This window comes from Chiroxiphia lanceolata, chromosome 18, assembly GCF_009829145.1.
Source record: "Chiroxiphia lanceolata isolate bChiLan1 chromosome 18, bChiLan1.pri, whole genome shotgun sequence".
Taxonomy (NCBI): Eukaryota; Metazoa; Chordata; class Aves; order Passeriformes; family Pipridae; genus Chiroxiphia; species Chiroxiphia lanceolata.
Genome location: NC_045654.1, coordinates 4,206,959 through 4,232,265, shown reverse-complemented (window position 1 = coordinate 4,232,265; position 25,307 = coordinate 4,206,959). Strand labels below are relative to the sequence as shown.

Sequence of the window (25,307 nt, the reverse complement as noted above, 5' to 3'; positions counted from 1 at the left end):
GGAGCTGTGCTTCCAAGAAACCTAATGAGTTTATCTAAAAAAACCAACAGCCCAGCAAACTTTTATTGGATTAGTAAGTTGAATTAGTTTAGAAAGCATCTGGTGATCAGCAGGGCAAGTTCCAGGAACAGCCTGGGGTTGCATGCTGGGGGGAGGAGGGACCCCATGGCCCTTCCCTTACACTGGCAGTGGGTGGTGGTGGCAGCTCTGCTGGAACTACAGCCAGAGGACTCCACGGGGTTGCATTTCACCCCCAAATGTGCAGTGAGTAGTTACTGATGAACAGTTACTGAATTTGCTTTACACAGGCTGCATTTGCACACTGTTACAGCCCAGTGCTTGGGATGGTAGTAGTGCATGTTAGTTGTGACCAGTTCCTTGGCCACAAGCTCTGGAATAAAATCCCCAGCTTGGGTCTCAGTGGTTGGGACAGGAAGCCACAGTCCTTGCTCCAGCTGCTCGTGCAGACCACATCTCACACTGCAGTGTCTTGTCTTTGTTTAGACATTTGCTGATAGTGGTCAGAGCTGGTGCATGGGCTGCTATACTGGGCAAAGCTGGCTGCTTTGGCTCTCCATATGGCACAGATAGGATTCACAGGGGCTGCCACCACCTGATTTGGAAAGCAGTTCTGTCTGTCACAGGATGAATTCTTGTCTAGTTTGTCTCTGCAATCTGGTGTAGCAAGGTATTACTGCTACTAGGTGGTTACCTTTGCTGTTGAGCTTTTCTGAAGCACCCACATGACTTTGTAAATCAGTGCCACAAATGCAAACTTTTCCTTATTCTAAGGAGGTGCAGGTTTGGTTTCAAATTACAGAGAAGCTTCAAGAATTTCATAGATATTGTCTTAATCAGAATTCACCATACCATGTATGAGTCTGGACATTCTCTTTATTAAGCAGTGACACATTTCTCATGATAATGAGAAAGGCTTCGAAAAAGCGTCAGTACATTAAAGAAATAACTGAGTGATTTTTTTAATTTTTTTTATTTTTTTTGACCATGCAATCTGAACTTCCTCTGGGCAGGTCGAGGCAACGTGAACTAAAAATCCCAGTGGCTGCTCTGTACTGATACTCCAGCAGTTATTAGGTCTGGAAAATGACTTATCTTTTGTGCCTTGAACTTTCCTGTATCTTAACAATCTGTCCCTGCTCCACAAGAAGGGCTGAGAGCTGTTACGTGTCCTGTATTCTAACCACCTTCTTGACATATTGGTTAGATTTTTGAAAACTTTTAAATGTCATCTCCTCAAAATGTTTTGGAATATAAGCCAAGCTATTTTACATGCTTTCTATATATGTGAACTGGAGAACTTGAGGATTTTAAGAGCATCTACTTGCTCTTTGAATTTTTCATGTCGCTTTTTGAATGTAGTTTTTGTATTTTATTGCTTTCGTAGTCTCTGATCCTTTTGCATTTAAAAGCATTGATTAGAATGTAAAGCCCTAGGAACCTGGAAATCAATGCCTGCTTTCACCTGTTTGTTCATGGTTTTCCTATTTCTGATGATGCCCTTCCATTTTACTGAGAAAAGTCAAAACTGCTGTTAAAATGGGAATTCCTGCCATCAGTGTTGGTCTTTGGGGCTCCCCACATTTTTTGGAGTCAAACTCTAGGGCAGTGAAGTCCTACAGCAGGGCTCCAACAAGTCTTCTTGATGCAGCTCTTTCAGGGCACTGCAGATGTTTCTTTTGAAAGGCTATTTAATAAGATAAATATACCCAGGCTTCCCATTCCTCTGTAGTTACTCACAATGTAAAACTGTCGTGCCAGGGATTGGGTTACCACCTCGAGCTGTCTCCCCCTATGTGAGCTGGAGCTGCATTTACTCCTGAAGGTGGGGGAGAGAAGAATTTATTTGAACCTAATGAGATTTTAAAGTTTGGATTCAGGGATTTTGCAAAGAGGCTGCTCAGATGAGGCTGCAAGCTGAGAGTTCAGTTCTGGACATGCAATTCCTCTCGTTCGTTTAGGGGATAGCAAAAATCAAGGATTTGGATTCAGCATCTTACAGGTGTTAAGAGAAAAGGGCTGGAGAATGGTTTGTGATTCTGCAAGTTGTCTTACTCTGAGATGTTATCATGTAAAGTCCATGTCCTCATTGAGAGCTGCCCTTATGGCTATTTTGCTTCTTATTTCCATTTGCCAACCCTCTGGGAATCTTCTGCTGCCTAAACCAGGAAAACCTGTAGCAGTTCTACTTATTTGGATAAATAGAGGTGGGGGAACGAACAGGGGAGGTGGAGACACCTGTTCTGTGCAGCTGCAGAAGGGGAAGCACTGTCGTTTGTGCTCAGACATCTCATCCCGATTTCCCACTGTGCTGTGTCTGGGCTGTCAGGGACATGTGGCACCAGAGATCTGGGGGAGATGGGTCTCTGTGCCTGAATGCATTTGCTCTGTGTGGTGGCTGGATGAAAAATCCTGTCTCCAGTGTCACTCACTTCCCAGATGTCCCATGCAAGAAGCAGAGCTACAGGGAACATGCAGTTTGACGGATGCACAGATGTGGCTTTCAGCTGTTGAAAATGAAAGGCTGATATCTGAGGCATTTGAAGTGTCTTGCTTCAGTTATGCTTCCATTTCCTTCCCAGCAGTAGATGAGAAGTAGAAGAAAATTGACCACCATCCTTTTGATCTGCTTACTATATTGATAATGCTGTGATTTGCTGTGTCAGCGGGGCTTAATAATCCTCAGTTCTTGAGAGAGATGAACTGCACGTGGAAATCTGAAGTTGTTTTCTCCTGGCAATAATGTTGTAGTCTTTGAACTCAGTGAGGATGCTGTGTCCCTCTAGCCCTCACACAGGCTGGAGTTACCCTGGACACACAGTAGCAGATGTGAATTTGTGGATGCCTTGCAGTGTAGGTTTTTACAGAATTAATGCATAATGTTCTGCTTCACTGTGTCACCTTAATCCAAGAGCATTTTTGAGATGCACAGGAAGGGGAGAGTGAACAAAGTATGTTTCCATATGCATGGGAAGATACATCTAAATATATATATATCTTTTTCTGTTTAGTAACTTCATTTTTTTAAGGGGGCTGAGTGCAGCTAAGATTTCTAGAAAAGGGTGTTGATGCATCAGTACTGAGGGGCCCTGGTGTTACCCATTCCTGTTCCATACCTTAGAGCAGTGCTGAGATCCCCAGGCTGGTGTTACTGCTCTTTGTCAGGCAAACCTGGGATGTGGGAAGCTGAGGAATGTGCCCCTGGCTGCACACAGGCCGTTCCTGCTGGAGGATACTGCGTTTGCAGGACAGCGAGTGCTGACACGCAGCGATGGCAGCAGGAGCCTGCCTTGGAGCCCCTGGAATGCGTGAGCTGTTCCTTGGCCCACAGAGGTGTGGGCTGGGGAGATAGCACAGGAATGTGCAGTCTATAACTTGGGAGATGATTGCCCTTTTCAGTCCAGCTTGAACTGGTAAATGGAGCTTATCCTGAGGGATTGTCCTGCTCTTCCACCTTGCTGATTTTCTTGGTAAAAGGGCTTTTCCTGAGCGGTTCAATGCATTGGGCATCAGCTCGAGAGTTCTTGTCCTGAGCTGTTGAAATGAGCAGCAGAGCTTTGGCAGATGCAACACAGTTGGTATTAAGGGTCTCTCATACATATCTAATGTAGGTGCAGAGCTGTATGGGGGATTTGTAGACCAGAATTCCAAGGAGCTCATAGTTAATAATGATTTTTGGGAAAAGGGAGGGAAGGGAGAGAGAAGCAAACTAATGTCCCTGGACCTCCAGATGCCTTGTGCTTTATAGCAGTAAAGGTATCAAAAATGGTGTCATTCTTTAACTGTCCCTCCTCCACAGGAAAATTTATGTTGAAAAACCACTTGAATGCAAACACCAGTGTCCTCCCATACTGGGGAGGATGTGGTTTGAGTAACCCTCAGGCCTGAATGTGATTTCAATTGAGCATGTAATTTTTGGGTTGCCCAGTGGAGGGAGGGGGACTCTGTCCTTCTGTCTCATGTTTGCATGCAGCTTTATCAGGTGCTTGGCCAAGTTACCTGAGCCTGTGGAGGACCAGCTCTGAGATGCTCTTGTGCTGAGTTAGAGTTTTATCAGCTCTGTGACTGCTCCAGCATAGCCATGACAAGCAAGAGCAGCTGAGTTGATGGTATTTTAGCAGGTTTTCCTTTTCACACCCCACTGGGCAGCACAATGCTAATGGAGTGGAAAATACAGGTTTCTGTAGGCACAGCCCATGCCTGTGGGTAGGCTGAGCCCTACCAGGTCTTTGGAAACTGGACTGTGATTCTGCTCCATGCACATGTCTGTGAGTTGACATTTTGTCTGTGGGTTGTGTTAGTAGCTTGCTGTAGGGGTGAGAGTGGAAGGAGGGGTGATCCTGTGGAGGAGCAATGGCTTGAAAATCTAGTATAACCCTGTCTGGCTTACTTTATTTCTGCAAAATCGCTAAATCTATCCTCTAGAGACAAATAAGTCTATGATATTTATCTTTGGGAGATCTTGCCTCCTAGAGCTGTGCCTGTAGCACTGTAGAAAGTATTTGGGGCAGTGGTTAGAGCGGGTGAGGTCAGTGTGTGGTTGTTTGCAGAGCACTGGGCGGTAGCCCCGGGAGGCTGCAGCGTGTGCTGGTGTGAGATGCAGCTCCGTGGGGAGGTGCAGCACACGTGGCACCGGCAGAAAGTTTGTGTGCCTATGACGGGGACGGGTTCCCGGCTCTGCGGGGCTGAGCGAGTGAGGTGAAGGGAGTGCCAGAGTGGGCACTGCTGCGGGGTTTCCTTGCTCTGTCTGTGTGAGGATGTGGTGGTGCCCTCTCATGGATGGTGCCTGTGGGAACTGGCCTTAGGATGGTCCAGTCAGCTGCTTCCTATGGGTTGGGGGGGATTAAGTGGATGCTTAACACCTCCTGCAGCGCTGTCCCTCAGGAGTCACCTTGGGCAGGAACACTTCATTACCCAGCAAATCGATCGAGCCTTTAATATTTCTATTTAAGCATTTAATATTCCATTTAAGGAGCAGCTACTGTAGTGAACTCAGTGCTGTGACACGAGGTGCAGCACTGCACAAGGCACAGCATCCCTGTCACAGTTCATCAGGCTACAGCTGCTGGTCCCATTTGTGAGAGTGACACACCTTTTTCCCATTAATAAATATCCCTTCTTTCCCACCATCTCGTATCTCACATTGTCTTCTGGTAGCGTTAAAAACTGCACAAATCCTAAATGAATGCACAGTGCTTTTGGACCTCTTGGGATGAGGTGCTGCGTGGCAAACAAAGCGTTAATCCCTTCGGTTGATTTGTTTTTTTTTTTTTTTTGGTTGGGTTTTGAATGATTGCCTCAAATCGCACTCTGGACTGCAGGACTCCTTGGGTTGACCTCCAAGGAAGCGATTTGCAGCCCGTGCCTTCCCTCTGGCACGGCGATGCCCGTGGGGCGGGATGGGCTCGGTGCCACCGCCGCTCTCCCCTGCCCTCCCCGGGGACGTTCTGCTGCCGGTGTCGGACCCTTTAAACGGGCGCAATTTCCCATTCCAGCAGAGCTTCAGGGACCTGTGGTTGCTGATGGGATTGGATCCGGAAACAGGAACGGAGAGGGACGCAAATGGGGAAGACCTTCCCTGTGTCGTGGCTGCGAGCTCGGAGGGAGCGGCGGGGGCGCAGGGAAGGGAGGACACAGGGTTTGCAGAACCTAGGGGCGAGCAAGCACAAGGAGAGGTCCTTTTCCACCGGGAAACCGGGGTGTGAGCGCCTGTCCTGCCCCGCCGGGTTGGGGTGGTGCCTTCGTGCAGCTGCTTCGGTATCAGCTGTAAAGTTGGAGTTTAGTTTGAGTAACCGAGTGATTCCTCTCCAGCCCTTTCTCCTCCCTCCGCTTCCCGTTCCTCGGCTCTGCCTTGTTTGCTCAAGTCAGGAAGGGGGAGGGTATGGGGGAAGTTAATCATTAATCTTAACTCCTTCGCAGCCATGGGGCTGAGTGCTCCTGGTATTCCCAGACCAATCTTCCGCAGACTTGTAAAAGTAAACGGGTACGTGTAGCCGGGCTCACTCTGTGCCCTTAGCAAAGGGCGGTGGGTTTCTGTCCAATGGATCATCCAGCACAGTGCTGACCCGAGCAGGACAATTTTGAGGCAAGAGTCACAGCTGCCTGTCCTGCAGTAAGGGCTGGAGGGTGGAAAAATGGTTTGGGTCCCCTCTGCAGGGCCAGAGGAGGCCAACACCCTCACGGGATTTTCACTTCCTGGTGGAGTTTGATTTGCCTTTGTCATTGGAGGGGAGAAACAAAAACCACTCCTTCTCGGCCAGCACTTCTCTGGGAGGTTGTGTGCATGAAACTTCCAGTCATAGGACCTGCCTGACTGTAGGAATTGCAGCTCATCGGCAGTTCCCTGGAGGTATGTGCCTTTCACTCTGGAATCCACCAGCTGTTCTTTTGCTTAAAAAGAAGATTCAGTTCATTTTTCCCCAGCTGCAGAATGCTTGTATCCTGTCAGAGAATCTGCTTCTGGGGTATTTTGGCCCCTCTAGGAAGATGCCTGTGATTTAAATGACTTGGAACATATTTTTAGCTAAATGAAAGGTGTATAGAATTCATTTAACACAGTATTTAATTTGCTAATGGCTGTATTCTGTTTTCTGAGTGCAGGACCGCCTTTTTTTTTTATTTTTTTTTTTATTTTGTGAAGCTTTGGGTTTTCGTAGAGGGAATATAAAAGCAGCACCTTCCTCATCTTCTAATGCTATAATACTGTCCTCTTTTAATGTATTTTCCTGAAGGCTTGCTAAGTGCATTGGCTGCTGTGGTCTGCTGTGCTCAGGAGGTGGCTCAGGGCTGGCAGGTGCTGCCCTGGGAGCCGTGGGCAGCCATTAGGGTGAGCAGTTGCTCAGTTGCTATTCTGGTGCCACCAGATAATTCCAGGTCCTTGTGACCCCAGTGGGGGACACTGCGGGATGGCCACGCTCAGGATGAGCTCTCACACCCCAAACCTGAGTGTGAGTACCTGCTGTGTGCGGGAGAAAGAGCCTGCTGAGACTAAAGACAGCTGGGTCTGCGCAGGGGGATCCAGGGGTTTCAGGGAGCCTCCCCTCCTAATTGTGCTGAAGTTGTGTTATTTTCTGGCTGAATTCCACATCCCCAAAGGGACCTGCCAGGTATGTCCTGATGCTCCTACAGTCGAGAGTGCCGGTGTCCCTGGTGAACTGACTCTCTAACAGCCTTCACAAGGTGTGTCCAAGTGCTGCTGCCCCAGCGGAAAGCTGGGAATGCAGCCAGGGAGGCTTTCTTTAGAAAGTGAGCACAGCACAGACCTGCAGGCACTCGCTGGAGTTCCCTCTCCAGGGACTGCAGTGGGCTCTGCAGGGTGGGCTCACAGGTCAGAAGGTCCAACAGGTTGGGATTTGCCAGTGAGTCACCACAGAGGAGGGCAGGGTTGGGAATGGGCAGAGGATGGTTTGCATGGAGAAATGTGGAAAGCTGGGAATGCCTTTTTTATGCCTTGTCTCTGAGGGAGAGCATTTTTCAGCTTTAATTTTTCTGAGAGGTGCTAACTGTATGACGTGGGTCCTCTCCCTGGCATGAATGACAGTGTTTTAGCTGGTGGAAGTTTTCCTGCTCTTCAGGAATTTGTGAGCAGTCTCCACCCAGCTAGTTGAGAATTGTTTCCAGGAGAAGAAATGGCGTTTACCTGGCAGCCTCTGGAAACTAGTTAACTGTTTGTATGATGTACTGAGAGGGACTTCTATTAGGAAAATGGAAGCATGTACTACTTCTGCTGCACCAGTGGACTGATCTGAACGTTTCATGCTTCTTTCACTACCTTAGACTCTGGAGAAAACACCTCCTGAGATCTTGTTTCCTGCAGAAAGCAGTGCCTGCGGCCACAGTAAATGACTCCGTGATGATGTGGAGCCTGTAATTAGTCTGTGTCAATATCCTGTTGCGAGTAGATCTCCGGGCAGGTTTTGCCTGGCTTGCTCTTCTGCAGGGGGCAGTGAGACTATGGATCCCTGTTGTTGGGTGGTTTTCCAGTCAAGACAAAAATCTGGGACTGACACAGCTGTTCTGGCTGGTTTTTTTTGTAGTAGAAGTTTGATTAACTCATTCATTCCTGGGCAGCAGTAATGTTTTTCAGGGCATTTGGTAGATTACTCTAGTTGGAAAGTCTTCCCAAAAACCTTCTGATACAGATACTTTGAATGAGAAAAAGGAGACAAAACTGTAGTCCAGGCTTTTACCATTTTGATTTTTCTTTTTTTGCTTTCCTGCAGACGCCTTACTGGCAGATCTGGAATCCACCACCTCACATATCTCCAAGCGCCCAGTGTTTCTCACAGAGGAAACACCTTACTCCTACCCAACTGGAAACCACACGTACCAGGAGATTGCTGTGCCCCCTCCAGTGCCCCCACCACCTTCCAATGAGGCCCTGAATGGAACTGTGATCGACCCCTTAGACCAGTGGCAACCCAACACACCCAAATACAGCCACCAGCAAGTAAGTGGATGTGGGAGGGTGCAATGCTTGGTTTGTGGGTGCAGTATCTCTCAAGAAAGTAAAGAGGAGGAACAGGAAGAAGTGATGATGAGTTTGGCTATGAACAGAGGGGGAAAATGGGGAGAGGTGTGGGGTTTTATTAGAACTAACTGGCTGGAGCAAATGGCACAAAAGAATTTGAAACCCGTCGTCATTGTTTGACAAAATGGTGGCGTGATGAGATTAGTGTTAGTCATCTGCCTTGCAGCCTGTGGGAAGCAGACTGGGGGTTTCCAGCACAGAGCTGCGACTCATAGGCAAGTCTGAAGTAAGTGGAGAACAGTTGTTCCTGGTGTAGCTCATCTGATAAAGGCTGGCTTGACTAAAGAGCAGATTTTTTAGAAGTTCTACTGGGCTTTGTTCTGCCCTATCCGTGTGTGGGTTTGCAAGGGCAATAAAGTACATATTTGCTTTGTATTCTCTGTTTCCAATGCAAATCTCATTTCCACAGCCTCAGTCCCAGTCTCCTATATACAGCTCTAGTGCCAAAAGCTCCAGTGCCTCAATTCCTAAAGACGGGCTCAGCTCTCCTTCTCCCCGTGCCAGTGAAGAGGAACACGTCTACAGGTATCTTGTCCCTATTAAAAGATAAGCCTGACTCACAACTTGAGCCTGCTGTGGCTCAGGCTGCCTTCTATAAGTGGAAACAAGCACTGCTCCCTGTGTGTGTTAGGTTGCCTTGTGTCAGTTTTGATTACCCCTTTTGTAACACGCCACCTTAACTTTCATATTCACTTCAAACACTGACCTGGCCCTTTGGCTTGCTCAGCTGCAAGAGGTTAAGGATCCATCAGACAGAGCAGGATCTGGATTGTGTTGTGAAGGATATAATTCAGACACAAGTGACAAATCCATCCCCCTGTTAAGCAGCACAAAAGTTCTTTGGGAGATGGGTGGCCTTTGGGTCAATTAAACCAGGGAACTCAGTACCTGTGCAGTGACTTGAATTTTCAGGTAAATTTGAACCTCTTACAACTCTGTCTCAGTAGGTGATTGATAGATAACAAGTTTATACTCACAAAGGCAGCTGCTCTTATTCTGGGAGGTTGGAGGAGTATCCTGTGCAGTGGAACAGACCTTTCTGCTGACATGGGGATGAGTGAGGAAGAGGCTGTCAGAACTTCATCCTGGACACCTTTTTACAGTCTGCAGACTGGTGTTTCTTTGGTGTCATGTTCTAACCATGCCAGCTCTTTCTGCTGAGCAGGAAGTTGCTTCCAACCAGAACTAACTCTGGGTAGAGGCAGGCCTAGCCAGGGATGGCCCAATGGAGGCAGTAATTGTAATTTTTTCAGATGACTGCATGCAATTAGCACGAAATGGAGGTAATTACAGCCATAAGTCCTCCTGTGCAAGGGTCTGGCATGGCTTGGTTCTGTTGTGAATTGTAGCTGGTGTGTGGGTTTGGGATGAAGTATGTTCTCCTCAGATTGCAGTTGTGGATTTTTCAGTCTGAAGAGAAGGATAATAAGTGCTCTTATGGAATTCATAATTGTCACTCGTGTTACAGGTGTCAGAGTCCTTAAACCTGTTAGATATTAACTTTCTGAGCATAATGTGGTCCTGTGAATGAGGCAGAAGTTCCCATTTTCTATTTGGAAAGTATCTTTTTGATAAAATAAGAACCTCTAGAGCATTAGAAATTGCTCCTTCATTTGTAAAATGAGGAGAAAAAAATTTCCCTGCCATGGATGATGGGAGGAAGAGTGTTACTACAGTGCAATTACTATAAAAATCACTGCATTGGTGCTAAGTTTTGCTTTGAAACACTTTGCAGTTCTGTGTGGTAAATGATATCACCCATATAAGATCATCTGTAATTGTAGCCAGTGTTTTATACACGCTTGTGTATCTCACACAGTAGAAAATATATCAAATTACTTTCTTATAAATTGATTAGAAGTCCCCAAATTAAAGCTTTGAGGACTTGAGTGTTGCAAGAGGTTATCACATAACCTATTGCTTCTGAGTTTTTGCTGATAGCATGAGGTTTGTACTTTGCCTCTCTCTCCAGTCTGTGCTAGCCCTGCATTCCCTCGCTTCAGGGAGGAGGGTTTTGCTGCTTGGTGTGGTGTCAGCAGAAACAAGTCATTTTCCTGTATGTGAGCTAATGGTTCTGCTGCTGTTCTGTGCATTTTGGATTTGCAGACAGTTAACTCTTTCCAGAGGGCTGGGCAGCTCATAGTCCTAAAATAAGGCCCTGTCCATCAATGTTCCATCCAATATTTCTTCATGACTGACAACTGGAGATGTGACTAAGGAGTGGCTGTGTTTAGTCATGTCACAAAGCACACATCTTCCTTCCCCCAGAGCTAAAAGCATCAGCCTGAAGAGAGCACAGTACATGTATAAACTTTGAGAACCTAATACGAGTTTCCCTCCATCCTTCTACTGTATCTTGGCACAGAAGTTTTCACGTTTCCCTTTATCTTTAGTTTCCCGAACAAGCAGAAGTCTGCGGAACCATCTCCCACCATGACCAGCTCCTCTCTGGGCAGCAACCTCTCAGAACTGGACAGACTCCTCCTGGAACTGAATGCTGTTCAGCATACACCTGCCAGTGGCTTCCCAGCAGGTGAGGAATAGCAAGACATTTGGTATGAGTGGGTACTTTTATTCTCAGAATAGTAGCCTGGTTTTTCCTTCCAATGTCCTTCCTGAGGGAGACCCCTCCAGCCCTTGATCAAAGGTTCCTTTAATAGGGGTGAGGCACCCTGCTCAAAGCAAGACCAACTTCAAAACTGGCTCTAACTAAAGTTTCAAAGTTAGATTAGGTTGCTCAGGCCCTTGCACTGTTTGGTTCTTAATATCCTCAAAGATGGATGTTCCACAAGATTTCTGGACAGTTTGTTGTTCTTGCCTGTGATTACCATGTGTGGAACTGGGGCTCTGAAGGGCTCTTTTCTGCTCCCCTTTCTTCAGATGAAGCTGGCAGAAGCCCATCACTGCCCAGCGTGGCTGGACCTCACTACGTTGTCCCAGAGAACAGCAGCTCTGGGGGAGGGAAGGCTGCACCCCCGACAAAGGAAAAGCCAAAGCGAAACGGTGCCCGTGGGATCGAAGATGTGCGTCCCAGTGTGGAGAGCCTGCTGGATGAGCTGGAGAGCTCCGTGCCAAGTCCAGTGTGAGTAATGTTTTGCTGGTTCCAGGCTTGGATGGGGTGGGACAGCTCCTGTGGGATTGGTGACTGTAGTGTAGGGGCAGCTGCTGCAGGGGATGGAAGGGATGGAAGATGGGCTTTGTCTAAAGGGTCAGAAATAAAGTGGGCACATGAAGATGCTGCTGCTGCTCTGTTACCTACTCCTGGGTGAAAAAATGCATAAGTCATGGGTGAGAGGTGGATTGTTCAAACTCAGCTGACCACAAATGCCCACTGTCTGACAAAATGAGCGTTCAGTCATTGTCTGTGTCTTGGTGGTGTGTGTGTGCATGTGAGACTGGGCAGAGAGGCAGGGCCTGCTTGTGTTGGAGAGGCTGGGGGAGGGCTGGCCGGGGTGGGCCATGCTGAGGAAACTCCTCATTCTCTGCTTGCTCAGGGGAGCAGTGGGACTTCCTGTCTAGGAGTGCCCTCCCAGGTTAAATGCACTCTTTTTTTAATTTTATTTTATTTTTCTCCCCTCCCAGGCCTGCCATCACTGTGAGCCAGGGTGAGGTGAGCAGCCCCCAGCGGGTCACGGCCAGTCAGCAGCAGACCCGCATATCTGCTTCCTCAGCTACACGAGAACTGGATGAGCTGATGGCATCTCTCTCTGACTTTAAGGTACCCTGTCAGGACACCTTAATACATCTGTCCCTCCCCACCCCTGGTCTCTCTTGCCTGTTAGCCAGGTCTTCTGACTTTGTTTGGTCTCCAGAATGCCCTCTTTACCTCTCACACTTGCCCTGAGAAACTTCCTGTGGGTATTTGTGCTTTCTGAGTGCTGCTGTAGGTGTTCTTGACTGCTATAAATTCTCATCACTGGCAGGATAAGACGGTTCTGGGATCTGTTTTTCCTTCAGTTCTGCAGTTTGTCTGTTTGCCAGAGATAATGAGCTTTGTTACTGCTCAGTACAGGGTGAATTATTTTGCTGTGCTAAAACTTAATGAGAAGGAGGGGGCATGGGACACCACTCTGCTTACTGACAGAGAACAGGCCCTTCTGTTCTGTGGGATGACCCTCCTCTCTGGAGTGTGTTCACCCTGATGTGCTTTCCCTGAGAAGGATCTTCCAGGCACGTGATGTGAGCACTGAAGCCTTTGCATCAGAGAGTTGGAGATTTCAAAGGTTTTATCTTAGAACAAACCCTCTTATTCACCTCAAAATGGGATTAAGTTTGAGCCTCTTGTGGGGGCAGAGGATGGCAAATATCATTTAGAATCTTGTTTGGAAATTAAACTATTGTATTAGAAAAGAACTGCTATTTCAGTCACAAGTAGCACATAAAAGTCCCATAATAGCATAATTCCAGGATTAACTTGCCTATGGTCCTCTTGAAACATGAGGCACTTGGCACTTGGATAACTTGTTCTTCATTCATATAGGTATGTTACCATTCCTGTACTAGATGATTAACTGTGGAGGTTATTTTCATGAGACTTCATTTACATAATCATAGCAAAATGAAAAATATTTTCTCACTTTCTACTTTCAGCTGTTTTGCTTGTAGCCTTACTAACTATTCACTTGAATTTGTTCTGAGAGTGGTGGAAAAAGCAAATATACTAGATATTCTCTTTGTTAGATTTGCCTTTCTTACATACGCAGGCAAGTCTGCTTTCTAATCCCAAGGAAGTCCCTAACTTTCTGTTTTATCCTCATATGGAAGATTCTGCCAGTAGTTGGTGTTTCTTGTTTGTGCTGAGCTCCATCCCCTCCTAGATGACTTTAGGTGGGGCAGCCAGGGCTGAGATGTTTTGTGAGGAGAGGTAGAGGGGACATTCAGTGACAGCTTTGCTGTTCTTTCTGTGCCATTTGGGTTCCATGGAGGTTGATACAATACCCAGAGCTGTGACCAAGTGTGAGTTCAGAACCCAGCAGTGAACACACACACGCCCTGAGGGGCTTGGCTTGCCTTGTGCTTGCTGGAATGGAACTCAGTCTGCTGCTTCTGGCACATGCACTTAATTTTGTGAGAATCTGGGAGTTACTCACTGTTTTCTCTAGACTTAGTGTAGTGTGTATTCAGTCAATTGCAAATATTGACACCTTAGTGTTGCCTTTTTTCTCCATATTAGGTCCTAGGGTGTAGTGCAGGGTATCCACAAGCATTTGTTCAGCCTGATTGAAACACTGCAGTGTTGTGAAGCTGGAGAGAGTTCACACTTGTGCTGCTGGCATTCCCTGCCCTGCCCCTTCCATGTGCTCTGGGAGCTGAGCACAGTGGCCTCCTGCCTCTGCTGCTTTTATCAGGGCTCAGAAAACAAGCTCAGGGTGTGGCTGCTGCCACCAGCCTTTGCTCCCAGGTGAGCTCTTGGCAACTGAGAATGACCTTGCCCAGCACAGGTGTTTTCCTGGCAAGATACAAGGAGGGGACATTTTTAAGTGTGGGTGTTCCAATACTTTGCAGTCTTGAATCTCCAGTAAAACCTGTGTGACAGAGACGAGCTGCTTTCTGTAATGCTGCCTGCCTTCCTGGCTTGGTTTCTGGTTGACCTCTGAGAGCAAACTGAAATGTAGAAAGATTTTAAGATTTCGACTTTACAAACACAGCAGTCGTATTTTTGTGAGGCACTGAGATCATCTGTGTCTGAACATTCTTCCTGGAGCACAAATAACATAGTTCTGTGATCATTTTCCTTTTGTTAATGATGTCATTGACTCTTTTTGAGTTATTTTCCTTTTTTCCTGTCCTCCACGTTGCTTCATTTTCCCTTCAGTCCTTTTTGTTTGGTTATACCTCCTCTATTTGTGCCAGCTAGTGGTGTTAACTTGTCTGTAAAAAATGTATTTTGGTCTGTGCCAGTGTCTGAATATAAGGGAGAGAAGTGAAGTTTTTCCAAAGGTGAAGGATGAAAGGCTACTGTTCGAGTACCAGACCTGTGTGATTGCAGGAAATAGGACAGAAAACCTAAGTATGGTGTGTAACTAGTTGGAGTTGGTTGTTGGTACAGCTAGAAGTTGCAGTAGGTGGGCATGAAGGAGTGGAGAGCACTGGTGCTTGATTTCCCTGGTACTCCAGAGTAAGAGGTGCAGTTACAGGCTGATACATCACCCTTTTATCATCTTTTGCTCACTTTAATGAGTTGGTCATTCTTTTTGCTTACAGAGTCCATTTGATTTTGGTTATCTAGCTCATCAGTCAGCAGGCACTGAGATCACTTAATGCACTTGTTTTTTCACCCTCTGCCATTTCTGTGTAATGTGATGCCTGCTTACTGCATAGCTGGATGCTGGTAGTTAACTGTTCTGTTACTGTTGGGTGCTTACCCATTGCTCTTTCTTTTGGAACTAGTGTGGTTTTGATATGTTGGAAATACTGACTTCTGAGTGAAATGTTAGTCTTGCCTTGAAAATTACTGACTTCATTAGGAAGTCTGGAAGCTGTGAACCACAGCATCAAACCAGGTTACTTTTACAGGTGCATCCAGCTTAGGCAGAATACTGGGAAATTACCTCTTTTTTTACTGAATGTACTTATGGTGGGCCCTGCTGTGCTACTCAGGGAGAAGAGCAGTCTGAAATGAATTTTGGTCTCCTATTGCTCTTCCCTTTCTGGGCACTGCTGTTGTGACTTTGCTAATATGTGTGTGTGTGCCAGCTCCTGGCCCCTCAGGATGGCAGCAGCTTAGGGCAGCTCAAGGTTATGACTCTTCCATCTACTGACAGGTTTTATGTATGTTGTGGTTAATTTTATCCTTTTATTCATGATAAGCATCTCAGAAAGGTAAGTAGAGACTGAGATACCATACATGAGGCTTAGGAAGTTATGTGCCCTGCTACCTGACAGTGTAAGGATCTGCCTGCTTGAGGCTTCTTTGGAAAATATGACTAGGAATCAGAGCAGATCTGGATAGCTCTTGAATTTGGAAATCCTTTGTGGATACATTTTTGAAACAGAAGGCTCAGCGTTGGTCTTAGGTTGACCTGCTGTGTGAGCTTGTCCAAGCCACTGTTCTGGTTTTCCCTTTTTAAGAAAAAAGGAGTAATACCAGTTTGTCTCCTAGAGTTTAGCCAGGAACCACTGGAAATGGGGAAAGAAGGACCCATGATCTTTTGTTTTCAAAAGACCCTGTAAGTCAAGGAGAACCAAACCCACTGCATTAGTTGCTCTTCTTAGAGTGTATTTTGGATCAAAATTAATACTGATTTTATTACAATGTCAGTGTGGAGACTTTGGCCTGAGGGAATGATGTTAATCTGCCACCTAAGCAATGCTCACAAGGGCATGGAGTGACTGACAGACTCATATAGATTCAGTGTGTGCCACGTCCAAGGTGAGATTAGTGATGTGAATAGAACAAAGCCCATGTCATCTGCTCTTGCTGTGAATGCCCTGAAGCTTTGTTTTCACTGCCATGAACTCAGCCAACTGGAGCATTTTATTAGTGTATCAAGAAGAAAATGTCATGCTTTGTTCTCTTCATTGATTGAGTTTCTTTCAGCTTTGAAATATAAAATTTACATGTCTGTCTGTTAATAAGTTGAAAAAGTGACCTTTCCTCACAGCCCAGACATTCCTGGGTTTGTGTCTGGCTTCCCAGTGGCCGTGACGTGCCCCTGTCAGCTGCAGGTGAACACGTGAGCTGTCACTCAGGAGGAGGCACAGGAAAAGGATCTTGGTGGCTGCAGAACTCATGTGAAGATCAGCACAATGTCATACTGGTTCTGCTCTTTGCTATCTCACTTTCTTTCCTTACTCCTGGAAGTAAGGCTTTGGATCAACATGGCTTTTTGATTTGAAGTTGATTGTTAAAATGCTTAATTCTTTGCTTTTTTTTTCCCCTTCTCCTTACATCTGTCTTTATCTCTTTCTCTCCTTATTCCTTCTGTCTCCTTTTTGCAGACTAGTTCCACTATGTCTCTGATTTCTGAACCCTCCCTAGAACCAGTTCCCAGCTCAGCAAATGCAGACTCCAGCGACACCCCTCCCAGTTTAACAGTGCTGCCCCACTCCAAACACCCTTCTGCTACTCCCAGTGGGGACTGGACAGTGCCACCATGTGCCCCCTCAGCAGAACTCTGTGCTGAGAGAGGCAGTGACACTGCAGTGCTGGCTGTTCCAGGGCATCCTGCTGCCCCTCCACCTGTGCCCCGTTTGGCACAAGCAGTCCCTGTGCCCCCACCACGCAGCTCTTCTGGTTGTGCTACTCGTGGGGAGCAGGTGACTTCTGCAAGCTTGGCTCAGCTGAGCAGAAAGCCTGACTTTTCTAGAAACTCCTCCCAGGCTCTGCCAGCTTCCAGTGTGGAGCTTCTCTGTAGACCTGCTGATGTGGAGGCACGAGGCCTGGGCTATGATTTGGCAAAAGAGATTGAGAAGAAGGAGCAGAGAACTGACCCCAAAATCTCAAGTATATCCATTTCAAATGCTTCAAATGGTCAGGGGAAGGGGCAGGTATCCAAAGAGCTGGATCAGCAGGGAGCATTGATGGACAAGTCAGCCCTTTCCTCCCCGGGCAGAAGTGTGGAAACAGCTTTAGATGAGCTGTGGGCCCTGGAGCTGCCTGCACATGCACCAGAGATACATGCAAAGAATGACAGCGTTTTGGATTCTGTTTATGAACCCTCTGTTGTTGCCCTGGGTCGGTGGGATGTCTTCCCAGACACTAAAAACCAGCTGGGCTTTGTAGTGGAGCAAGGACAGGAGGTAAAAGCTGAAGTGCCTCGTGAAACCAAGGTAGATAATGGTCCTGATCTGGGCAAGAAGAGGCAGGGCAGGGACAGGACTCCTAGGAAGGCAGGTACTGCTAACATGAACAAAGCCAGAGGAGACCAGGACAAAGAGCAGTTCAGAAGCTCTGCAGCCGCTCCGGAATCTCCTGAAAACTTTGGGAAAACTGAATGGGATCTGCCATGTGTCTCCAAACCACCCATTGAGAGGATTTCTGCATCAGGCCAGGCAGGCACTGAGTGAATGTAGGAGTAGGACAAGTCCTAGCTAGGACTGTTCTGCCAGCACACTAACACTGTGTGTGGAGCGAGTGTACCCGGGCTCACCCACACTAACAGCATGGAGCTCTGAGCAGGGTCCCTGCAGCTGCATGGCATGGAGCTTTGGAACCCTCGGCTTTGTCTTGTGCTCTCTCCTGCATGTCACTCAGCAGCACAGAACACAGCAGTCTGTAGGGGTTTCCTCATGAAACAGACTTCTATTCCCTAGTTGGGGTGAGGTTCAGTCCTTACAGACCTCTGAAAAGTAGCGAGGGCTGTTTCATGGCACTGGAGGATGTTCCTGATTGGGATGGCAGCTCCTCTGCTCGCCTTTTTAGGTCCCATTACTGGAGCTGTTGGTATTTCTTCCCATGCTGGAAGCACACTTTGTTCATCAAGAGCCTTGTGCCTGTCAAGGGCAAACACAAAGAGCCTGCTCTGTGCCCTTGTGATGCTGAGGTTTCTGTAATGCTCAGTGGAGTGGTCATGCTGCACCTCCTATCTTGGCTTCCCTCTGGTTAATCTTTCCCTTCCTTTTCTAGACAGTTATTTTTGGCTGCTGTGATTATCCTTACAGGGTTTTTCCTTGCACTGAGTCACTGTTCTGGGCTGTGCCAAGAGGAATTTTGGCATTGTGGAATAAATGTCATCACTCTTCCTGCTCACAATTGTCACTAATGTCTTTGAGTTTGTGCTGTTGCATCTTGGGGCTTGCTGTGACATTGCTCTTCTCTGCTGATACTTTCACCTTTGTCATTTAGATTAAATCTTTAATCAAGAGGACGAAAGAGACTGCGAATGTGCATCCAATGTCTCGGGACCTCTCTCCAAGGCGTAAGCTAGGTCCTGCCATATTCCACAAGACTGAGTCCCAAGATCGCTTGATTGAAGAGCTGCAGGACAGACTGGGCATCGCTGAGCAGGAACAGGAGGAATGGCAGAGCCAGGATGCCTGGCTGACAGAGGGGGTCATTGTCACTGCCAGACCCCGGGGGGAAGAGCAGAGTGGTGGACAGCAAGTAGAGAAGGTAGAAAGCTGGGACGTGTGCTGGGGAATCCCAGCATGTCCCTCTGCCCAGATAGCATTGTGTGGTGGTGCAGATTAAGTTTGAGTGTCCTAAGCCACTTGAAATGAAGGACTAACTCTTTCTGTTCACCCTTCTCTGGCCTGAGAAGGAAAGCAGCATGTGGTTCTGGGTGTTTAAGAATTAGAGTGGGATCTGAGGAAGCTGGTGATAGTATCTGTTTATGCAGCCTGCTGCTATCACATGTTGAATGTCTCTGTGGGGATTATTTTTAAATCCACACTGGGAAGCCTGTTATAGAGGGGGGTTTTTTTTTTGCTCAGTGCTGTACCTGTGCAGGACATTTTGGGGGTAAGATGATGCTCTTCCTTGAGCTACACACCACATTTTCTAATCCCCTTTTCTTTTCTTGCTGCTTTTCTTCCTTAGATAAACATACTGGTAAGAGCCAGTTCCTTGTTGGTTCCTCTTTGGATTTATTCACCTTTCTTCTTCCTCCGTGTCTTTCTAGGTGGTTTTTCCTCCAGAATCCCCGCTCCTCCCAAGGAGGACAGTCTCTGTTTCAGCCTCTTCCCAGCTCCAGCCTTCCAAAGAAGCTGCAAAGACAGTCCCTGCTAATGCTGCTCTCTCTCATGTCTCTGGCCCTGGACCTCTCCTCCCACTTCCACCTCAGCCTTCCCATGTGCCATCTACCCCAGCTCCTAGTCCAGTCTCTTCCTCTTCCTTCAACTTGGCTCCCCAGCCTCTCTTCCAGTGGGGAACTTCTGATGATGATTATCATGAGGTTTCTGTTGTGGGCACCCCTCCTTCTGAGGATCCCAGGCATTCCTGTACTCCCCAGACCTGGACCCCAAGCACCAAGACAGTTGTTTCTGTTGGCTGTCAGACTGAAGATGAAGCTTTCTTCCCAGAAATGCAGACAGGCTTCTCTCCTCTGGTTTGTGTTTTTAGCAGTGTTTTCCAATCCAACTACTGCTTGTAACTTGATAGCTCAGTAGATACAGTGTTCAGGTAAGGGCTGGGTATGAACTGCTGGGTAGGAGAGAGGATTTATGGACAAGCCCAGCTGTAGCATTGCAGAGTACATGTCTGTGCAATAAGCTGCTGGGGTGTGTGGGTCATGTCTGTCCTGACAGGCACTTTGTGCAGCAGGGACTCCATTTCCCTCTGAGATTAAGAAGGTAACTCTGAAACACAACCTGCAGCTCTCTCTGCCATAATCTCTCTTGAAGTGGGGAGAGAAAAAGATGGCAAAATCTCTATACTGGAAGGAGCAGATCAACAGTCCTTCCTGTGTTTGCCTGTTTAGACAGGTGTCCACAGTGTGAGTGGATGTGGGGAGGAGATGGCATGATTAAGATCTGTGTTCTGCATCTCCTGTCAGGGAAGGGCTGTGGCTCTGTGGTGGTGGGGAGTTTTAATGTATACAATCAGTGCAGTGTTAGTGTACAGGCAGCTTTCTCAAGCAACGAGCAAGGAAAGGAAACCCTTCTGCATCTTGAACTGTTGTACTTTCCAGGTGACCTCTGCTCCTCCCCTTGTCCCCAGTGCCAATCTGCTGGCTGCTCCTGCACCCCTGGGCCCCTCCACCCCTGGCAAGGCAGGACCTCCTTTTGTTTCCTCAGCATGGTGTGCTTTTCTGGTCAGTGTGTGCTGGGATCTGCTCCTGGAGCTCCCAGTGCATTAACATGGATAATATCCTGTAGTGCATGGTTTGCTGCTCATAGAGCTCCTCACTGAACTTGAGTGATGGCAGATCTCATGGGTGAAGGGTGGGAATTTGAAGGACCTTTGCATGATGAATTTATGTGGATTCTGTGCTGAGTGTCCCCTGTAAACTGCAGGAGGTGGAAACAAACCTCCTTCAGGTGGGGGCTCCTCTGTGAGCTGTCAAGGAGGCTGGGTCACCAGACCAGGTAGACACTGAGGTGTGCTCAGGTGGTTGTGCCTGCACTGGGTCAGCTGTGGCTGGCAGGAGTGTGTGGTTCCTGAGGTCAAGGGTGAAGTGCTCTGTTGCCACATGTTGAATTCATCTCATCTCCTTTCTCTTTGGATGGAATTTATCACCTGTGTGTGGCATGTGTTCCTGTCCTGCCTGGTGGCTACAAACCCCTGTTTAGAGTGAGAAGAGGTACGATCCTCTCAATCCTCCTTTTCCTTCTGCTGTGCTGTAAAGGAAGCTCTGGCTTTATCCTGGGGCTCTGGTTGGTCTTTGTCTCCAAAGGCCTGTTGTCTCCTTGCAGTGCTGTGCTTTGGCCTGTCACTGTAACAGTTTGGTAGCAATTGTCTGCTCTGTGGTGGAAGGTTTGTTTTAGGCTCAGGACACTGGGGTATGATGGGGCTGCTCTGTGCCGCTGGACTAGGAGAGGTTGCAAGTTATGGGATGGCTGGGAGGAGAGAGGAGGGGAAAAGCTGTGTGTCAGGCTCCGTTGGGAGTCATTGCTGCATGCGAGGCAAGGCTGAGGAGTGTGTGAATGCGTGTGAAAAAAAAGCTGAATTTATGTATGTCATGAGAATTTTTATACAAAGGAGCAGAAAGCAGGATTTGTCACTGAGTAAACTAATCGACTGCAAGGACAAGCAGCTGCAGGACAGGGAATAGAGCTCCTCCTGTGGCTGGAAGGGCACATTCTACTACAGCTCTGAGCACTTCAGTATGTCCCTGCTCCTCTGGCTGTGCTGGCAGCACACTGGGGGGTTGTACACAAGTGTAGATTTTATGTCTGTTTTAATTTATTCTCTTAGTAAAAGAAGATGTGCTCCAGACCAGCATCTCATGGAGGGACTTCTTTGGGTGTCTCTAAACCTGACAGTAGCTGGGGCAGTGCAAAGTCAGCTAAAATAATCTCTCTTTCCTTATAGTGGTTTGTCTGCAAAGGGGGCTGTGGTGGCCAAGGAGAACATATGCTTTGTTTATAAGTTGTGAGCCTCGGTAAAACATTTCTCCCTCTCCTCTGGGAAACCTTTCCAAGCTGTGTGTGCTGTGGTGGTGTGAGTTTCAGAAAAGGCCTCTGAGACAAATATCTGACTCCCCTTCCCTCCACCTGGTGCATTTCCAGGTCTGACATTAGATGTGGCAGCCCTGTCTGCTGGGGATGCACTGCCCTCTCTGTAGGTAAACAGCAGGCAACTGCAAGGCAGTTGTTTCCTTCCTCCTTCCACTTGCTTGGCTCAGGCATGGGATGAGAGCCACCCGAGGGGCCAAGGGGACTTGACAAACAGATATGCAGAAGGTGGGGAGAAGGGGGAAGATTTTCTAGCTGAAAGGTGAGATGAGGAAGAGGAGAGCATCTGTATCAGAGAGGAGACAGAACTGACAGCAGCAGCATAGAAATGGAGAGAGGTCAAGGGGAAGGGGCCCTCTGGATGGCATCTGCTTTGTCAGCTGGCCAGGAACTGATGAGGTAAAGGGAGATTTTTGGCAGAGGCTTAGAGAGCACTGTACTGACTGCCTGGGATGTGCTGGTGACTTCTGCTGTACATGCAGTGAGGGAAAATCAAATCCTCTGTGCACAGCTCTGCTGTTACACATCCTGGAGTCTCTGCATGTCTCTGCATGGGCAGAATACATGTGTGTACTCTTATTTTGGCCCTCAGTCTTCAGAGAACTGACTCCTGGAAACCCCCTGTGTGTCTCTGCAGAAGGGCCACTGGCAGCAACAGCAGGCATTTATCTGGTAAAGCACAGCAGCACTCACAGTCTTTTGTTTTCTCTTCCCTGCAGTTCATGGCACAGGGGAAAGCCGGGAGCAGCTCCCCTCCATCCACAGCCTCCAAGCCTGGCAGTCAGCTGGACACCATGCTGGGAAGTCTCCAGTCTGACCTGAACAAACTGGGTGTAGCTACAGTTGCCAAAGGTGTCTGTGGAGCCTGCAAGAAGCCGATTGCTGGGCAGGTGAGTGGAAGGTGCTGTCTCACTGCTGAACCTTGGGCTGCAGCTGGGAGTAATGGGAGGGCTGTTTCGTGAGGCTGAAGAGACTGGAGATGCTGGAGAAACTGAAGTACTCTATTTATCCACTGGCTAGGTACGCTGTAAGCTCCTCCAGTGACCTCTACCCTGCCCCTGAGGGACTGCCCTCTCCTGAGATGATAGGTAATTCAGTTTTCATGCTACCCCAGTCCAGGGCTCACTTGAGTAGTAGAACTTGTCATTCTTGCTGATCTCCAGCTGGTAGCTTGTCATGTGGTCTAGGGGAGAGGGAGGTAGAGTTGTTCTTCATGATTTGTCTTCCCAACAGGTAGTTACAGCCATGGGGAAAACCTGGCACCCTGAGCACTTCGTCTGCACCCACTGCCAGGAGGAGATCGGGTCGCGGAACTTCTTTGAGCGGGATGGGCAGCCCTACTGTGAGAAGGACTACCACAACCTCTTCTCCCCTCGCTGCTACTACTGCAACGGGCCCATCCTTGATGTGAGTTCCTTGGGGGATTCAGGGTGCTGGCAAGGTGCTGCAGGGCCTGGGTGTTAAAAACTCCACCCATGCGTCCTGGGTGGAAGATTTTGTTTTGGGATTTCCATGTTTCCTTTGTCCTTGTTCTGAAAGGGAAACAACCTGGCCCAGTCAAATTCTTACACCAGTGAGAGGAGATAGTCCCTCTTACCTTTTGTGAAGTTCCTTCAGAGCCCCACATTGCTCCATCATTCTGATTCCTCAGCATTTGTGTGTTGGTAGCCTGTGGTAACAGGCACCGGTGCTAGTCCTGAGGGCTGGACGGGGCCCTGTGTAAGGGAGGAGGCAGTGCCTAAGATCCTTTTAGGGTAAAAAAAGTGTGCAGTGGGGAGAGCCTGAACGAGCCAGAGGCAGGGGCGAATTGACTCAGCTCTCTAAAGGACAGTCTATTTTAATGCTTGCTCTTGTCAGCACCAACATTAATGTCTTTTCCCCTCCCTCCAGCCCCCCCTTACTCACCTCCAAGTTGAAACCATCATTTAAATGACTTGCACTTTGTGTCTTCTCCTGAACAGAAAGTGGTGACGGCTTTGGACAGGACATGGCACCCTGAACACTTTTTCTGTGCCCAGTGTGGAGCTTTCTTTGGACCTGAAGGTACTGCTGGTTTATGCAAGGAGAAAACAATCTCCTCCCTAAAATACAGAGGAGGGTGTAAGGCAGAGCTGCTGCTAGGGGACAGTCTGAGGGGACAGGGGAACTACTGGAGTTCCATGGGCTACAGCTGTTTGTGGGGGAAGAATGCTACCAGTAATCATCTCTTCTCCCCAGAGAGGAAGAGTATGCATGTGCTGGGATGGGAAGGGAACAGAACAAGGACCCTGCTGTGTGTGTTAGCAGGGGGAAGGATGATCCCACCCACACAGGTTATCCCACACAGCTTGTCTGGCCATAGGTGAAGATCAGGAGCTGATCCCTTTGCCTCTCCTCTCCTTTGGCAGGATTTCATGAGAAGGATGGCAAAGCCTATTGCCGCAAGGACTACTTTGACATGTTTGCTCCCAAGTGTGGAGGCTGTGCCCGGGCTATCCTGGAAAACTACATCTCTGCCTTGAACACCCTGTGGCACCCCGAGTGCTTTGTCTGTCGGGTAAGAAACCCAAGGTCCTTTGCATGACCCCTCTCTTTTCCACCCTGCAGGCATCTGGTCCCATATCGGGAAAAGGCGTCTCTGGGGCAGTGAAGGGCAGCCAGTCCCACAAGATAAAAACATGTCAGCAACCAAACACCTTCTTGTTCCTCTGCCTGTTTACGTTGAACTTTCGAGCTGCCTTTCTGTTCCCAACTGCAATTATGGGCTTCTGCAGCAGCTCACAGATAAACAGAGACATTTTCTGTGACCTTTAAATAATTATAAGCTAAGCTTCTCTCTGAGCACTTGCCTCAGCACTCGGATTTTGGGAATCTTCCTCCCATTCTCCATCTGACAATGTAAACTAACGAGGCTGACCTTGTTCAGACAAACATGCAAGTCAGTGAAATAGTGGCAGGCTCCATACAACAGGCATAAGAAACAGGAATACTGCAGATAAAATGCTTGGCGCTCTTTCAGAGAGCATTGCAAATATTAACTCTTAAAGGCCCCAAGAGATGAGCCAAATCAACCAGTGCTTCCTAGAGTGGGAGAGAAGGGCAGAAACCAGATGAAGCAGCCAGAACCACAAGCTGCTGATTCCTGGTGTGATGCTCAGATCTGACTGTGACCGTCCTGTTGGGACTGTCTGTGGCTCCTGCACTGGTGTGCAGAGAGTGGAGGCAGAAGCTGTGCCTGAATGTGGGGCTAGGGAGGGCTGTGCCTTCTTGTGCAGAGATTGAGACTTTATCAAGCAGTTCTGCTTCCTTTCCCCCTGCTGCCACACTGCCTGAATTAGTGGGGCCAACATGGATGTCTTCCAGGACACAAGATGTGATTCTCTTCCTGTTTTTGCTAAATCAGAGCAAACTTTTCAGCTGTCCTGCTGACTGGGGGAAGACACTGTTTATTGAACTGTCAGCATTAGTAAAGTCTTGGACTCACTGCAGGCAAACTGTATTCATCCTGGTATTGTGAGTGTTTAACAGCTCTGCCTGCTGTTTGCTGGACCCCTTTCCACATGTTGGGGTCCAGCTGTGTGTGATAGTCAGTGTCCTCCTCAGGGAAGAGGACAGCAAAACCAGGATTCTGCAAACATGGCTTCTCCTCTGGGCCTTGCTGCTGATATATTTGGCAAATCTGGCAGTGTCCTTGACTCTCTCCCACACTCTGCTGCTTAGTTTC

The 25,307-nt window shown here is 48.0% G+C and overlaps 1 protein-coding gene across 2 annotated transcripts in view; it reads left to right on the top strand.

The window, feature by feature from the left end:
• PXN (paxillin) overlaps positions 1 to 25,307 on the top strand; it is a 49,438-nt gene that overhangs the window by 19,871 nt on the left and 4,260 nt on the right. Inside the window, exons 2-14 of one of the 2 annotated variants that reach the window (XM_032706293.1) lie at positions 8,241 to 8,467; positions 8,958 to 9,073; positions 10,942 to 11,081; positions 11,429 to 11,630; positions 12,131 to 12,266; positions 16,490 to 17,542; positions 18,336 to 18,602; positions 19,111 to 19,536; positions 20,119 to 20,199; positions 22,324 to 22,494; positions 22,838 to 23,011; positions 23,566 to 23,647; positions 23,992 to 24,140. In XM_032706293.1, the coding sequence (XP_032562184.1) occupies positions 8,241 to 8,467; positions 8,958 to 9,073; positions 10,942 to 11,081; positions 11,429 to 11,630; positions 12,131 to 12,266; positions 16,490 to 17,542; positions 18,336 to 18,602; positions 19,111 to 19,536; positions 20,119 to 20,199; positions 22,324 to 22,494; positions 22,838 to 23,011; positions 23,566 to 23,647; positions 23,992 to 24,140 (3,224 nt within the window). The remainder of the gene's footprint in view (positions 1 to 8,240; positions 8,468 to 8,957; positions 9,074 to 10,941; positions 11,082 to 11,428; positions 11,631 to 12,130; positions 12,267 to 16,489; positions 17,543 to 18,335; positions 18,603 to 19,110; positions 19,537 to 20,118; positions 20,200 to 22,323; positions 22,495 to 22,837; positions 23,012 to 23,565; positions 23,648 to 23,991; positions 24,141 to 25,307) is intronic. The other variant, XM_032706294.1, reaches the window with a different exon arrangement.